Source organism: Hemicordylus capensis, chromosome 2, assembly GCF_027244095.1.
Source record: "Hemicordylus capensis ecotype Gifberg chromosome 2, rHemCap1.1.pri, whole genome shotgun sequence".
Taxonomy (NCBI): Eukaryota; Metazoa; Chordata; class Lepidosauria; order Squamata; family Cordylidae; genus Hemicordylus; species Hemicordylus capensis.
This window is the reverse complement of record NC_069658.1, coordinates 264,830,943-264,845,864: the sequence shown is the minus strand read 5'-3', so window position 1 is coordinate 264,845,864 and position 14,922 is coordinate 264,830,943. Positions and strand designations below refer to the sequence as shown.

The 14,922-nt window shown below is 43.8% G+C and overlaps 1 protein-coding gene across 3 annotated transcripts in view; it reads left to right on the top strand.

Annotated features, from left to right (window-relative positions):
• The window catches only part of LOC128347914 (kyphoscoliosis peptidase-like), a 28,835-nt gene extending 15,760 nt beyond the window's left edge, over positions 1-13,075 (top strand). For 2 of the 3 annotated variants that reach the window (XM_053303242.1, XM_053303241.1), the window contains 5 exons: positions 1,130-1,241; positions 1,842-1,959; positions 2,691-2,870; positions 10,417-10,541; positions 12,475-13,075. In XM_053303242.1, the coding sequence (XP_053159217.1) occupies positions 1,130-1,241; positions 1,842-1,959; positions 2,691-2,870; positions 10,417-10,541; positions 12,475-12,476 (537 nt within the window). In that variant the 3' untranslated portion in view covers positions 12,477-13,075. The remainder of the gene's footprint in view (positions 1-1,129; positions 1,242-1,841; positions 1,960-2,690; positions 2,871-10,416; positions 10,542-12,474) is intronic. The other variant, XM_053303243.1, reaches the window with a different exon arrangement.
• The last annotated feature ends 1,847 nt before the right edge of the window (positions 13,076-14,922 follow it).

Here is a 14,922-nt window from a genome sequence, read left to right as displayed (position 1 = left end):
GCAGGGGGAGGTGGGAAAGGGGCTGAAAAACAACCCACTCTAACCCAATGCCACACCAGAACAGGCAGGCCAACCATAGGGCTACGAGCAAACTAGCCTGCACACCAAGCAGAATAAACTGAACCATCTAATGTCTTAATGTGGAGGAAGGCAGGGGCAGGTGGGGCATACAGACCTAAGGTAGGGCTCAGATATGAACAAGCGCCCCTCTATCAGCCTAACCATGGGCTTGCTCACATGAGAAGTCTGTTAAGGCATCAGTCTCAGGTTCCAGGTGCCTGGCTTTGTGGAGCTTGAACCTAAATGAGATATCCTTAACTCTGGTCCTAAAATGGCGGGAGGTTTTGACCACTGAATATGCTCGTAGCATTTGTACATCACTTTTAGGTGTTCGAAAGAGGCAATATGTTTTAAGATTAACAAATGTATTGTGAGCCGGAGCCTACTTTGTCAAATCCTTTATCTCCGTGATCCTTGCTGGTAGCTGAATGCCTTGGGCAATCCAGGTTACAGCTCATGGAAGTCCGTGTGCTTCCTCCTTCAGATAAACAGCCCCATATCTGGGAGTGTAACACACAACCTCTCCATAACGGGAGAGGGTGAGTGACAGTTCGGAGACAGGAGGACTCCTTTCCCACTCTTAGAGCTATAAGCTTGAGCCTCTGATAGAAGAAATAACACCTGAAGAGGGCTACAGTGAACCAAGTGTCAGCAAGGGAGAAGGGACCATTGGGCCATTGTTCATGCAGAAGCAATATAATGAGCGATTTAGTCTTCATACATGTTAATATTATACTTGTAACTCAAGACCTATTTTGAATCTCCAATTTTACTGTGTGTGGAAGACACCAGAGTTCTCACCAGACTGGATATCATGACCCTCACCCCAAATCAATTCTGTGATTGTTTTGATATAACAATCACTGTGCCAAATTTGCCCTGTGATTGAATCTAGCTCTTGAGATGTGTTGATAATTTTTCACAAAGATGGACATCAATGTTTCTGATCATCATCAGGCCCTTCACAACCCACTAAACAGGATGAGACAGGAGAATGGGATTATAAGGTAGAAACTGGGTTGTCTTCCAGCATCTTAACATTTACAGAACCTATGTGCTCTTTATAAAGCAGGTGGACGTCAAGGACAGTATGGAAAATCTGGTGAGTGCCCTGCTCAAAAAAGCCCACAGTGACCTGGAGAAAGTCCGAGCCATTTGGATGTGGACTTGCCATAATATTGGTAGGTGGGGTTACTGCCGTCTTTTCATGACAGAGCCTTTGATAACCACACAACAGGGAGGCCTTTGTGAAGCTTTCTTCTATCACTGTATCTTCATGCAAGGAGGAAGCTTCATCCACTGAACCTCTGCCACAAAATATCTCTGCATTTGGATGAAAGTACTTCTGTTTATCTGAACTGGTCAATGTTTTTGATTGAGATGCTAGAGCAACAGAATGTCCTGGCACCACAATCCTAAATATCTGATTTTTAATTTAATTTAATTTTTTACATTTCTATCCTGCTCTTCCTCCAAGGAGCCCAGAGTGGTGTACATGGTTATGTGTGCCCTCACAACAACCTATGGGATGCCTATTGTTCCCCTTCTAGAATGGTACTGCCGTAATTCAGAAGTGCACAAAGATGCAGTAAAACACCATCAGTATTGAGCACCCTTTTTAGATAGGATGAAATATGTTCAGTATTTCTTCACCCATCTGTGATTATTGAATTGATTTATCAATCTGATCCAATGAGAAATGTGTTTGACTGAAGGATCACAGTTGGAGCCCCTTCTATTACAAGTCGCCATCCATTTCACAGTTGACTTTATTCTTCTAGAATATGATGTGAAGGCTTATCATACTGAAGCCAAGTGGATAACTGAGCCAGCTGAGATCTTTCAGTTCCGAAAGTGTGTGTGTTCTGGATATGCTGCCTTCTTTGGAAAAATGTGCAGGTAATTGGCAGGGTGCCTGATCTGCCCATTCATATCTCCTGATCAATCATAATAGCCCCCCTTCCCCCCTCCCACATTTGCAACATTTCTTTTTCTGTCTCTAATTTTTGGTCCCTCTTGTCCACTGGGGCACATTCAGATGTGCCCAGGATGCACCTGTAACCTATAGAGACAACTAAGAGTATCCTATGCTTTACAAAAGAAATCAACATTCTGCATCTCCATGATCTGAATCCTGTGCCAGAAAATATACGCTAAGGAGTCTTCAGTGCTTTTGTTAGTTGTTCCTTGTTCTCTTAAAGATTGAATTGTTTTGCTCAAAATGAAATGGCTCCATAAAACTAACTCCTATTAACTGCATGCAAATCAAGCAAAACCATGTCGATTTTCTTATTTTGCATGTTTTACTCTGACCCTTGTGGTCATGGGAATAAATAAAGAATAATATATAGGACTGAAGCCCTGCCACAAGCTCTAGAAATCCTGAGCAGCCTGCCTGCAGTCCATCCCCACCCAGGCATTGGTTACGTACCTTTGAAACTGCTCTCACCTTAAAAGCTAGAAACTTACTTTTACTGAAATGCATTTCACTGCCTAATTCTGCTTTCAGTAAGAACTGCTGCACTGATATAGAGTAAGTATGACTTGTATGCAACTGTGCCTGTATGCAATGTAGATGAGATGGCCCCCTTGACTATAATAGAGTTTCTGAATTTCTTTCTTCCCCTCAGCATTGCAGGGATTGAATGTAAGAAACTGTCAGGCTTTGCCAAAGGGAAAAAGAAATTAAAAGGCTTCAAGAATCCTAATCATTCCTGGAATGCAGTTTATCTTGATGGAAGATGGCACCTGTTGGACAGCACCTGGGGAAGTGGCTATGTGACCAATTCCTCCAGCAAGTTTGTTTTCTGGTATGTTTTTTAAGCAGTAGAATGGCCAGTCACAGGAGGGGATGATTTGCAGTGGGGACAGAACTTGGCTTCTTTGTTCGTTTCATTTATTTTCTGGGGCTACTTGTCTAGACTGACCACTATAAGCAGAGAAAAGAAATTAATCCATGGAGTGGGAGGGCAATAGGAACAGACAAACTCTGACAATCATCCATTTAATTTCCATGAGTGGCTGTGGTGTTGTAAATTCTTATGCCAACAGAGGGCTGGACCCATGTATACAGTATGCAAAATCAGTACATATCTGGGAATCCTGAAAGTTAGATCACTTCAGGAGGGGGTAACCTTAAAATAAGAAAGCATAGCAACACTTTAAAGACTAACCTAATTAACATAGTAGAAGCCTTTTTGGCCTTCATCAGATGCATGAAGTGTTATCCTTAAGATGTGGGGGGGTGGGGGCCCTGTTGCCTTTATATCCTGCTTGAGGGCTTCCTGCAGACATCTGAGTGGCCATCACTGGTAGCATAATGGACTAGATCAAGGCCAGAATAAGCTAGTGTGAGGCCTGTAGCATATGTTATGAAGGGGCCCCAAATTAAGAAAAATGCACATAAAAATTGAAACATACATTATTTACCGTACTTGCATAGTAAAGTAATTCAATTTTTTCATTTGCCTAGTGCCCCTCCACCAACCGCCCCATGCCTCCACTCAGCTGAGCCAGCCAGTCAACAAACTTTGTAAAACACGCCCCCCCCACACACACTTTTGTGTCCAATCTGTAGTGCAGAGAGACAGGAGTCACGGCAGGAGCTGGAGGGCTGAGAGCCTGAGCCCACTTCTCACTCAGCACGCTCTTTTCCCCATTCCACACATACTTGGCCTGCCTGGCGGCAGCAGCCCCAACTCTTTGAATTCGGTGTGGGGTGGTGGTTAGTGGGTTCAGCAGCAGCACACCCTGTGGGAATGGCGGTGGTGGGTAGACATGCTCTTCGTGAGCATAAAGTGTGGTGCATGGTCACTGGTCACAGGTGTTGCGCGTGCATGCGAGAAGCACCCACAGAGGGAGCAGCTATGGGCGCGATCACAAGCAAGTGTGCAGTGCATGCATCGTTGAATATAGGAGGAGTATGTGCCAGTGCCGTGTGTGGGCGGTGTCACAGGCATGAGGAGGGAGTGCGTGCTGCACAGGGCAACTGCCTGCATACTTATCAGCCCCAGCCACGAGAAGCACATGGGCGAAATCAAGGCATGCAGCCAATTAGAATCAATCAGGCGGTCACCGTCACTCAGTGACACCACCGCAGCCAACTCGGGAGGGACTGGGACTCTCCTCACTGCCTGCTGCTGCCCATTCTTGTCTCCCGACAGGAGATGAGAATGGGCAGTAGCAAGCAATGAGGATAGTCAGCACTCAGAGGCAGAGCACCAAATACAGAGGGCAGATGTTCAAGCCAAACGTGTGTCGCAGGCATGAGGAGGAGCGTGTGCCACGCGGGGCAGGCTGCCTACACAGCCCCAGCCACGAGAAGTGATGTGGGCAAACAAAGGCAAGGCAGCTAATTAGGATCAGGTGGTGGCGCCGACGCGGACAACTCAGGAGGGACACTCCTCACTGCCTGCTGCTGCCCATTCTCGTCTCCCATTCCGACAGGAGATGAGAATGGGCAGCAGCAGGCAATGAGGAGAGTCAGCAGAGAGCACCAAATAGAGAGCAGAAAGAAGGGGCAGACGTTCAAGCCAGGCATGCGGGGCCCTAGAAAACGGTGAGCCCGTAGCAAATGCTACATTTACTACTATGTTAATCTGGCCCTGAACTAGATGTGCCTTTAGTCCTATCCAGCAGGGCTCTCTTGTTTTCTGAGGGAGGGGGAAAGCCGGGAAGGGAGGGCAATTATTTGAGGAGTACAGATCAATATCTGTATTTGCCATAGTTAGATAGCTATTAGTCTGGACATAACCATCTAATTTTAATATTTCTTTTAAAAACTGCTACTACTGAGTATTTCTCCTAGCATAAGCAACAGTTAATGATGTAATTACAATGCATTTGGGAGGTATTCTCCCAATTTCATTTATTATAAGCTATAACATACAAATACTGAGCAGACTGCACCCAACAACATCAAATTGTCTTATTCAAAACCTGAACACTCTCTCAACCCTAGACTTACAGGTGATCCTGTGACCTGTCAATCATTCAAGGTTTCATCCTGCAGCCCCTTGCACTTCACTCACTTCACTCAAGTTCATCATCCTCCAAGTTTCCCCTTTAGTAGGAATTCCTTGCTTTAGTTCAACATTTAAAACGCCTCCGTTTGAGCCCTCCCTATCCAATATCACTTTGCAGGGCCAGATCATGACCTCCCTGAAGCCCTAAGCTAAGTTAAGCTTAAAAGGCCCCATAGCATTATAAAATGGGTTGGAAGCCTTGCCCTGGCGTGTCATTCACCCACCCCACACATCACCCAGCTCATGGTGACAGCAGTGTTTGTCTGAATGCTGCCTGTAGCCATGGTGGTGGGCGTTGATCTAAACCAGGCCCTGGTTAAATAAAACTTAAATATAACTTACAGTTATTTCTGCACAGGTTTATAAACTCTGTGATAATTGTGTAGCCATAAATATTTGTCTTATCAGAATGATAATATCTGTTTGTGTCTTTCCCCCTTATATTTTCAACAATTATGTAAAACTTGAAACTTAGGCATTTTGGTATTCAGAGGCCTCTAATAAGGTGAGGCCCTAAGCTGTAGCTTCTGCCTAAATCCAGCACTGTTTCTCCACACTGGAAATCTTTTTATTAGCTACTAACCTGCTCTTGTATTAAAGCCTCTCAGCTTGGTTACTCTCGGCATGTTTCAATTTACTGTTCCTTCCCAACTAAACCACTGGCCTTTTTTGGTTCTGTATGTGTGAAATGTAACTGTGGAGTTGCCTATAAATTCACTGCAAATTCAGCATCACTCTTCAGAGTATCGCCCCATGTCAGCATTCCATGGCCACGCCACATCAAATGGTTGTGACAACTATTGGGGTCCCTTCCACCAAAGCCTACAACTGATCAGCTTCCCAACGTGCTGTCACCTGGTAGATCAGCTGGGTTTTCAGTTGCCATATAAAGAAACCAGTTAGAGGATCTGTCAGGTTTGAATCCCAGCTACAAATGGCTACGAATAGCTACAAATGGCTACAAATGGCTTCTACTGATTGGCTTGGCTAGGTATGCAGTGGATAGTTCTCATAGAATCCATCCACCTGTAACTTTTAGCATTCTCTATATTAAGTGTTGCTTTTAAGCATTTCCCTAACCTTGCTCCTATGACTGTTCCCATTAGTTCAAGGCAGGAAAGAATCATCGTTTTAAAGGAGCTATTCTTGTGCTGGCAGCGACTAGCTTCAGCCCCACTTCTCGCTGTATACCATATATACCCTACTGCCTTTTCACTTGCATCACAAAGTCATTGAACCATTAGTATCTGACCTGTAAAAATAATCTGATTATACCACCTTGTGATTGCTCAGGTTTTGCAGATAAAATGCCTCTGGACACCACTTATCCAATTTCTCAGCTAAATCTTTTTGGTTGTTCTTTATCCTGTTTGAGACCCTTTCCCCATATTTCCTGAAAAATGCATTTTACCCTGATTATAAATGGTATCGGAAGTCCTTTTGGGTCAAAGATAGGTGCTGTCATTTGCAACATAAACTCTTCTGTATTCTATGTATCAAACTCTTAACAAAGCGGTTTCCAACCTTTTCCTTTTGTGTAAACCACTACATCATTATCAAAAGCTTTTGTGGACCACTGTGTAAGCAAGTTGTTTTAAACATTTTTAACATAGCCTATGGCTGGTGGGAGTCAAACTTGTCTATCAAGGGGTATGTAAAACAGCTACTTCTAATAACTTATTATGCTCACTCACAAACATATTGCACTTGTCACAGTACATTTTACCTTCAGAACATTCTACCTGCAGAAAACCTATCAGTGAGGAAAGGATCACTTTCCTAATGAAAAGGCTGATGATGATTATTATTATTACCCCCACTCCATGGACCACCTACAGTACCCTCACAGACCACCAGTGGTCCATGGATCAAAGGTTGGAAACCAGTGCTCTAACAGATTGAGTCCCAAAAATAAGTGTCTGTTTTCCAAGTCAGACCTAGAACTTGAACAGTTGACAATTCCAAAGTCTCACTTTCTTTTCTCCAGTGTCTTTGTAATTCCTTAGAATTGGCTGTCCGTTTTCAGATACTAATTCCCACTGTCGTCATATATTTGGCTTTCCTATGGCTATCTTATGCTTCCTCCACATTATCGGCTTCAGATACAAGTTCATTGACATATAGACATGTATCAAGAGGCTGCAGCTCTGTTTAAAATCAAAGTATTTTAAATAGAGGAGTCTCAATCCCTCTTCTTCACCTTAACCCCTTTCCTTCTTGTAAAATGCCCTGGAAAAAGAACATACTGGCTGCCAGCCAAAACCTTTGCTCTGCTAGTTAACTCCTCTTATTACTTCCCCTGCAAACGTACTTCCTATACACTCAAGGAATACTGAAGCAATTTCCTATTACTGGAAATGGGAAGTGGCAGCACCAGAAAAAAAATATTGAGGGGGCACAGAAGGGGTAACATGCAGTTATATGTGGGCAGAATATGGGAAACACCTATATCGGGCAGCAGTGATACAGGAAGGTGCGGAAAGGCATCATCTCACACTGCGCGGAAGGAGGCAATGGTAAATCCCTCCTGTATTCTGCCAAAGACAACCACATGGCTCAGTGGTCACCAGGAGTCGACACTGACTTGAGGGCACAATTTTAAAGGGAAGAAAGAGAAGAGATACCCTTCCTATCATAATGTCCATCACCAAGAATGGGCATTATGATCCAAAATCTGGTAATTTTCTCAAATGTTCTTTGTTTGGGCTGGTTCCTAGATTCAAAGAAAATTTCTTGAGGCCTTGTGTATATATAATTCTCAATAAGTACATACATGTGCTCAGAACATATTGTACTTGACCATGTGTATATGAACATTTGAACAGTGTTACCAGAACTGCCCCAGAGCACTGGCTAAATGCTCTGATGATGCTCTTGACTTACAGTGGGGAATTAGCTTGGCTAGAGGGAGCAATTTGGTTCCAGTATCAAATCTGAGCAAGTTCGGGATCTTGGAAAAGATAAGGAGACGTAGATGCAGTTCAAACTTTATTAAGGGTAAAACAGGGGTACAGAAAGTAAAAAGTTTAGTTAGGCAAGGTAACAAAATTTAGCTGGTATACTAGGCAAGGGTTTGGCTGGCAATACTTTAGCTTGAAGTCCTAACTAAAGATTGATTGGCTTGGACAAAGTACTAGACCAGAGCCTGGCTTAAGACCTGCCATGGAAATTGTCCTTGGAAATGGAGAGGCAGAGAAGAGAGAGAAGGGGGTGAAGAGACTTAGAAGGGCAAAAGGTTAGTTTACCTATCTTTCCTGAGTAAGGTGGTGCGTTCGTTGCACATTGGTAGTGATCTCCTCATGAGCAGGACAGCAGGGAAGCAGAAGAGTGAGGAGCAAAGGGCTACAACTTGCTTGAATTAGAGTCCGTAAGATAGTGATCCAAACAGATTCCGAGATACTGGACTCTAAGGCCATATGATATGACCAAGGGTAAATATACCTCAAAACATGCCCTGGGGCAGTTTCCCAGCCATTCTGCCTACCCTGAAGGTGGCAGCTTTCTTGGAAGACAAATGAGTGTATTGCTATTTGGACTGGAATACTCTGAGTAAATCTTGCCCAACACTGGCAAGAGGAGCTATGTAAATGTGTGGACGTGTCTGACTAGAGAGTTGCTGGACTGACTATGTTACGAACAGGATGCCCCTAAGTGTATAAGATTGCACATCTGCAGTTTTGATGTGCCCATTTACCAAGTCCTTGCTAGCCCATTTGTTGCTTCGGGACAGGTTAGGAAATGTGCCTTTTTATCTCTGTTCGACTCCTTAGGAATCAAACATCTTTTTATGTTTTTGGAAGGGAGGATTCTTCCCCTGATTGATTTATCCTTTGAATTAAGGTCTGCTCACTAGACTGGGCCTTCTCTGTTGTTGCCCCCAAGCTCTGGAATACTCTACCCGCGGGTGTCCGTTCTCTGGCATCTGTGGCTGCTTTAAAAAAAACACAAGTAAAAACTCTCATTTGTTCAGGCATTTATCCCTTAGGGGTTGTCAGTCTCTCTGTTTTGCACCCACTTTGTCTTTTGATGGCTGCTGCTTTTCATTGTTAATGTTCTTTATGGTCTTGATTTTAATATTTTAATGTGATTCTATGGGATTTTATTCTATTTTGTAAACTGCCTTGAGATGATTTTTATGAAAGGCAGTATATGAATTGAATAATAAGACAACAAACAGTATTTCCTGGCCATTTGACTCCACTGTTTACCTTTTTATTTTGTGTGTGTGTGCTACTGATAAAGTGGACTGTAGACCACGACAGCTTATGCTTCAATAGACTTGTTAAGCTTGAAAAGTGCCTCAAGACGCTCTACAAAAGTTACCCCTCTGCACGCCTTTCTGAGAGACAGAGCTGTCTATAGGGGTTATTTAACAAAAGTACATTGTGCTACAATGTCACTGGCACTGGTCAGTTTTGTTGGCAAAGACAAAGGGACTGAAAGAGCCAAACTATGTCTTATATTAAACATGTGATTTGACCTTTGTGTGCTTGGTCTCCCTCGCCCCCAATAACATTTGTGTGGAGGGAGAATCAGTGGCCGACATCCTGACCAATGCAGCACAGGCCAGGAAGACACGCCTGCATTCCCTGAGGTCATGCAGCTCATACATACTTTTGGCAGTGTCTTCTGAAAGTTGCTCCCTCCCACCTGCTAGTGCCCACACTGCAATACTCTGGAAGCCTTCCACAGGGCAGGCACAGCTTTCTGGCACATTTCTGCTGTGTGTTAGTCGGGATGTCAGCCAGTATCAGGATTGTAGTGTAGGGGACACTGGGGATTTAACTCTTTGCTTCTACTACAGTCCAGAACCATTTCACCCACTCTGTCCACAGCTGCTGTTGGACTCAGAAGGGAAGCTGCCATTGATACCAATGCAGCTTCTCTCCCAGGGCAGTAGCCCATGTGGACCCCCATGATAAGGACTGCAAATGCAAGAAGAGCAGGGGGTTAAATCCACTCTCACACACCCCTCTGCATGCCATGGATCCAATCCTAATGACCACCATTTTGCATCTACTGTTAGAAAAAATGTGTGCTTGTTTTTATTTTGTCAAACGGGCATGCTATTGCACAACTACGTTTGTACAATTCGTTTTTGCACAGTTTGGGGCAATTGCACAAACACAGTGTTATACCATTGTTCTAAAGTTGCACAGTATGTCAGCTTTTTAAAAAAACAACAACAGGTAATATAATAAAAAGTAAGCAATTGAAAACAAACACTGATTTAAGAAAAGCAAACTATCTGCAGATATCTTTGCCTCTTTATCCCTAGTTATGAAACACTCTCTTATACTGCTCTGATTGAGATCCTTTCTCCTTGTTCCAGCTACAACGAGTTCTACTTCCTTACCCATCCTGCTTTTTTTATTGACAATCACTTCCCGGAAGACCCCAAGTGGCAGCTTCTGAAACCGGCTCTGACGCTGGAACAGTATGCAGACGATGTGCAGTGTAAGCCTGATTTATTCCATAGTGTTGATTGCAGCATCCCCAGGAACCTCACCCACTGCAATCATGAAGAAACATTTAGCATCTTTTATTCCTTTTTATTAGCAAATTGCCCTTGTAATAAGTTCAGGTTTTTCTACAGGGAACCAAGAGTTCCTTAGGATTCATCTTAGGGAAGTAAATGTTAGGGCTCCATGATCTCCCAGAAACTTATTCTAGTTTTATTCATTTTGAGAGGAGGAGGGTGTGATGGTTCTTCTACCTGTGGCCACCATTTATCTTCAGTAGTCCTCTCTAATAATATCTACTGCCCTTTATAGCTGGGGGATATTTTAGGCATGGGCTGTTACTCCAATAGAGAAAGTTCAATTTTTAAAAAAACAAAATCTTTTTAAATAAAAAAATAAAAATAAAAATAAATTCTTGGAAAATTCCTTTCCAAGAAATATAGTTATAATTTTCTGTCTTTCAGTCTGAGTCCCTTTCTGCCAGCCTCTTCCTTGGCAGTTAACTTCCAACTTATTCCACAGCACACATTCTGGCATCTATACACTCCTCCTATTAATCAAAGTACCTGGCCACAGTTGCCATTCTTAATTCACTAAACTGCCTAAGCATATATAAATATGCACATGAAAGATTCTCAACTGTAGTCAGTTTTTTCACAGATGGCATGTAAATATGTATATTCAAAGGTAACATGTTACTGAATACCAGTTGGTGGCAAAAGCAAGGGAGGTCCATGACCTGCTTGCAAACTCCCCGTAAGCACAGTGAGAGCATTGTAAGCACAGTACAAAACCAAAGATGCTGGCCTCAGCGGTAGTCTGATACAGTAATGTGACCTTATGTTCTTACACTTGGGCCATCCAGTCCTTCCCAAATACTACACCAGAAGTTCCTGTGCACTCTTTCTTGATGTTGGGGATGAGTGGAACACCAGAACGCAGTGACTGACATCCTGACTAAATTACTCATGAGTAGTCCTATTGAAATTAACTAGAACTGTAGAGGAACTTCTGAGTAGTACTACTGAGTAATTTGGTCCAGAGGTCAGCCATTAGAAACATTGGCCCAAGTGTAAGAACATAAGGTCACATTACTGTGCTGCTGCATCAGAGATGCCTGACGAAAAGAGGGGAACTCTTTTACGTCCTATTTTGCAGAAATGGAATGATTGTTAATTATACACACATGTGTATAAAGGAAGTGCCTTAACATGCCACCAAAACTGCTATTAAACCCATCCAGGTTTTATGTTATAGTTACTATAGAGAAGAACAAAACTTCTTTAGCCCTCTACTTTGATCTTCAGCAAAGGAAGTTTCATTCTACTCTTCCACAGGGCTTTCACTCCTTTCATAGGGCAGGAGTTAGTGACCCTATGTAGAAAGGATCTCCTGGGAGAACTCCTGGGAACACAGGAAAATTATGGGAGATTCACTGAACATGATCCTCCTTGTGGAGAGACAAAAAAAGAGGTTCACTTTTCTGTACATATGAGGGAACAATGTAGAAAGGCCTCCTCACATTGATATAACTAGTGAAGAACCCTGCATGCTCCTGTTCAGGTGAATGTCGGCACTAGACAGTCATGTTTTTGGCAATACTGTGGGACTGACATCCATTCCCTGAGGCAATCTTGATATGATGGAAGGTGGATTGGCTCTCAGAGCCCTAGGAAAATTCTTTTCACTTTGTGTAACAAACCCAGAATTCAATGGGTCTTTCAATATATGGAGGCAGCTCAGGGCATATTCATATGGCATTTTTGTCTGAAACAATTTTAAGGCAGCAGAGTTGTCACTGGCCTGCCTTGATAATTTCTGCACTTTAGATAATCTTGTTCATGACAAAGCAGCTGATAATTAAGAGAGTTGTTCATGTGATGGGTTTTATATAGCCATTAACTGACTTTCCTTTTCTTGTTTTATAGAAAATCAACAGTAAACAACAAACTGGAACCCTCAATCAAAAACCACAGACAACATACCTAATATGAAAAGAAATCTGTATTAAGGCTACAAATGACTAGAAAAAAGTGAGCAGTCAACAACACCTGCATATGCCACTGGCTGCAAATTGGTTACTGGGCAAAATACAAAGTGCTAGTTATAACTTATAAAACCCTAAATGGCTTAGGATCTGGGTATCTAAGAGAACGTCTTCTTCATTATTAGCCCCACTGCCCATTGAGGTCGTCCGGAGAGATCAGTCTCCAGTTGCCCCCAGCTCGGCTGGTGGCCACATGGGGATGGGCTTTCTCGGTTGCTGCCCCGAGACTGTGGAATGCGCTCCCTGCTGAGATACGATCCTCCGCATCTCTGACAATTTTTAGAAAGCATTTGAAAACCCACCTCTTCACCCAACCTTTTTCAGTTCTTAAAAATTTTAAGGTTTTAATTTGTAGGTGATTTTTAAATTGTTAAATTGTTTTAAGTTTTTGTATATATTTTAACTTGTTTTATGTTATTGTTAGAGACAAAAGTTTGGGGCAGTGTACAAATTTGATAGATAAATAAATAAAATGCGCTCTATGTGGGGCTGCCTTTGTATGTAGTCCAGAAACTGCAGTTAGTCCAGAATGTGGCAGCCAGTTGGACTCTGGGTCATCTCAGGGAGACCATATCACTCCTATCTTAAAAGATCTACACTGGCTACCAATAAGTTTCTGGGCAAAGTACAAGGTTTTGGTTATAACCTATAACGCTCTAAACATCCTGGGTGGCCCTGGGTATTTAAGAGAACGCCTTCTTTGCTATGACCCACACCGCCCATTGAGATCATCTGGAGAGGTTCGTCTGCAGTTGCCAGCGGCGTAATGATAGGGGGGGCAGGGGGGCATGTGCCCCGGGCGCCATCTTTTTGGGTCACGTGGGGGGCACCGCCATGACCCCCGCCGATCCAATTCCCCCCCCTAATTTTTTAATACAAATTTCTCCAGCTCAGCAGCAGCGCTGCAGCAGTCAAGGGAGCGCGTCGGCGTCCTCTCCACGAGCGGTCCCTTCCGCGCCCCCCCCCATTGCTGGCCAGTGGCCTGGCTTGGCGGCGGGCGCCTTTCATGCTCACTGCTTGTGCCTTGGCTGAGGCTCGCTCTGGAAGTTATCAGGCAGGCAAGCCAGAAAGAGGCCCTCTAGTGGCTTGCCAGCCAGAGGGTCTCTAGTCACACGCGCAACTCGGCTGGCGTGCCGAGTCGCGCTGCGCATGCGTGCGGTGCGTCTGTCCTCCCAGCTTGGTTCGCCTGGTGGCGCGGTCGCGGAGGAAAGCGTCGTTGCTGGGGCTGGGGCTGCAGCAGGCACGCAGGCAGGACGAGGACACACACGGACACCCGGCACGGACAAGAAAGGATTCAGCGGGCGGGTGGAACCAGACCTGAAGTATCAGGGTGAGAATGAGTTGCAGTGCATGTGTTAGCTTTAACAAGTGCCTGTGGTATCCTGCTAAAGACACAAAGTTTGGCAAGAAAAATGGGGGAGGGGGTTATATGCCAGGACCTTTGGAGATTGTCTCTGCTGGCATACTTTTTCCTCAGTTAATTGTTGGGGAGGGGGAGGGGGCACAATGTCTCAGGCATCAACTAGTTAGATTTCTGGATGCTCAAAGAAACACACAAATATTAAACATTACCCATTATATAGACAAGAAACTCAAGATTCCTAGTAGCCCAGCTTCAAAACTGAAGATCTTGCTGGAGGTAAGGACTGTGTGGGCAGTCTTTGTTAATATCTTTGCATGTTGAGAGGAAGGGACCAAAAACCCCACAAACAAACGCCACAGCAGTTGGAATGATGAGAATTTTGCCGGAGAAAGGAATCAAGAAATGCTGAGTAAGGGGATCTGGCTTTTTATATTTTGTCTTTGTTTCTGAATATTATGGATCAGAGGCGTAACTAGGGAAAACGGCGCCCGGGGCAAGCACTGAAATTGCGCCCCCCCCGCCGCCACCCCCCCCAGCATACATCTGACTGACACACATGTGTTTTTTCCTCACAAGCAACAACCCTGTGGAGTTGGCTTGAATCTCAAACAACAGAATTATGATGCAATGATGATACACACTACATTATACTTAGGTTTTTCCTCACAAGCAACAACCCTGTGGAGTTGGCTTGAATCTCAAACAACAGAATTATGATGCAATGATGATACACACTACATTATACTTAGGTTTTTCCTCACAAGCAACAACCCTGTGGAGTTGGCTTGAATCTCAAACAACAGAATTATGATGCAATGATGATACACACCACATTATACTTAGGTTTTTCCTCACAAGCAAGAGACAATCTCCAAAGGTCCTGGCATATAACCCCCTCCCCCATTTTTCTTGCCAAACTTTGTGTCTTTAGCAGGATACCACAGGCACTTGTTAAAGCTAACACTG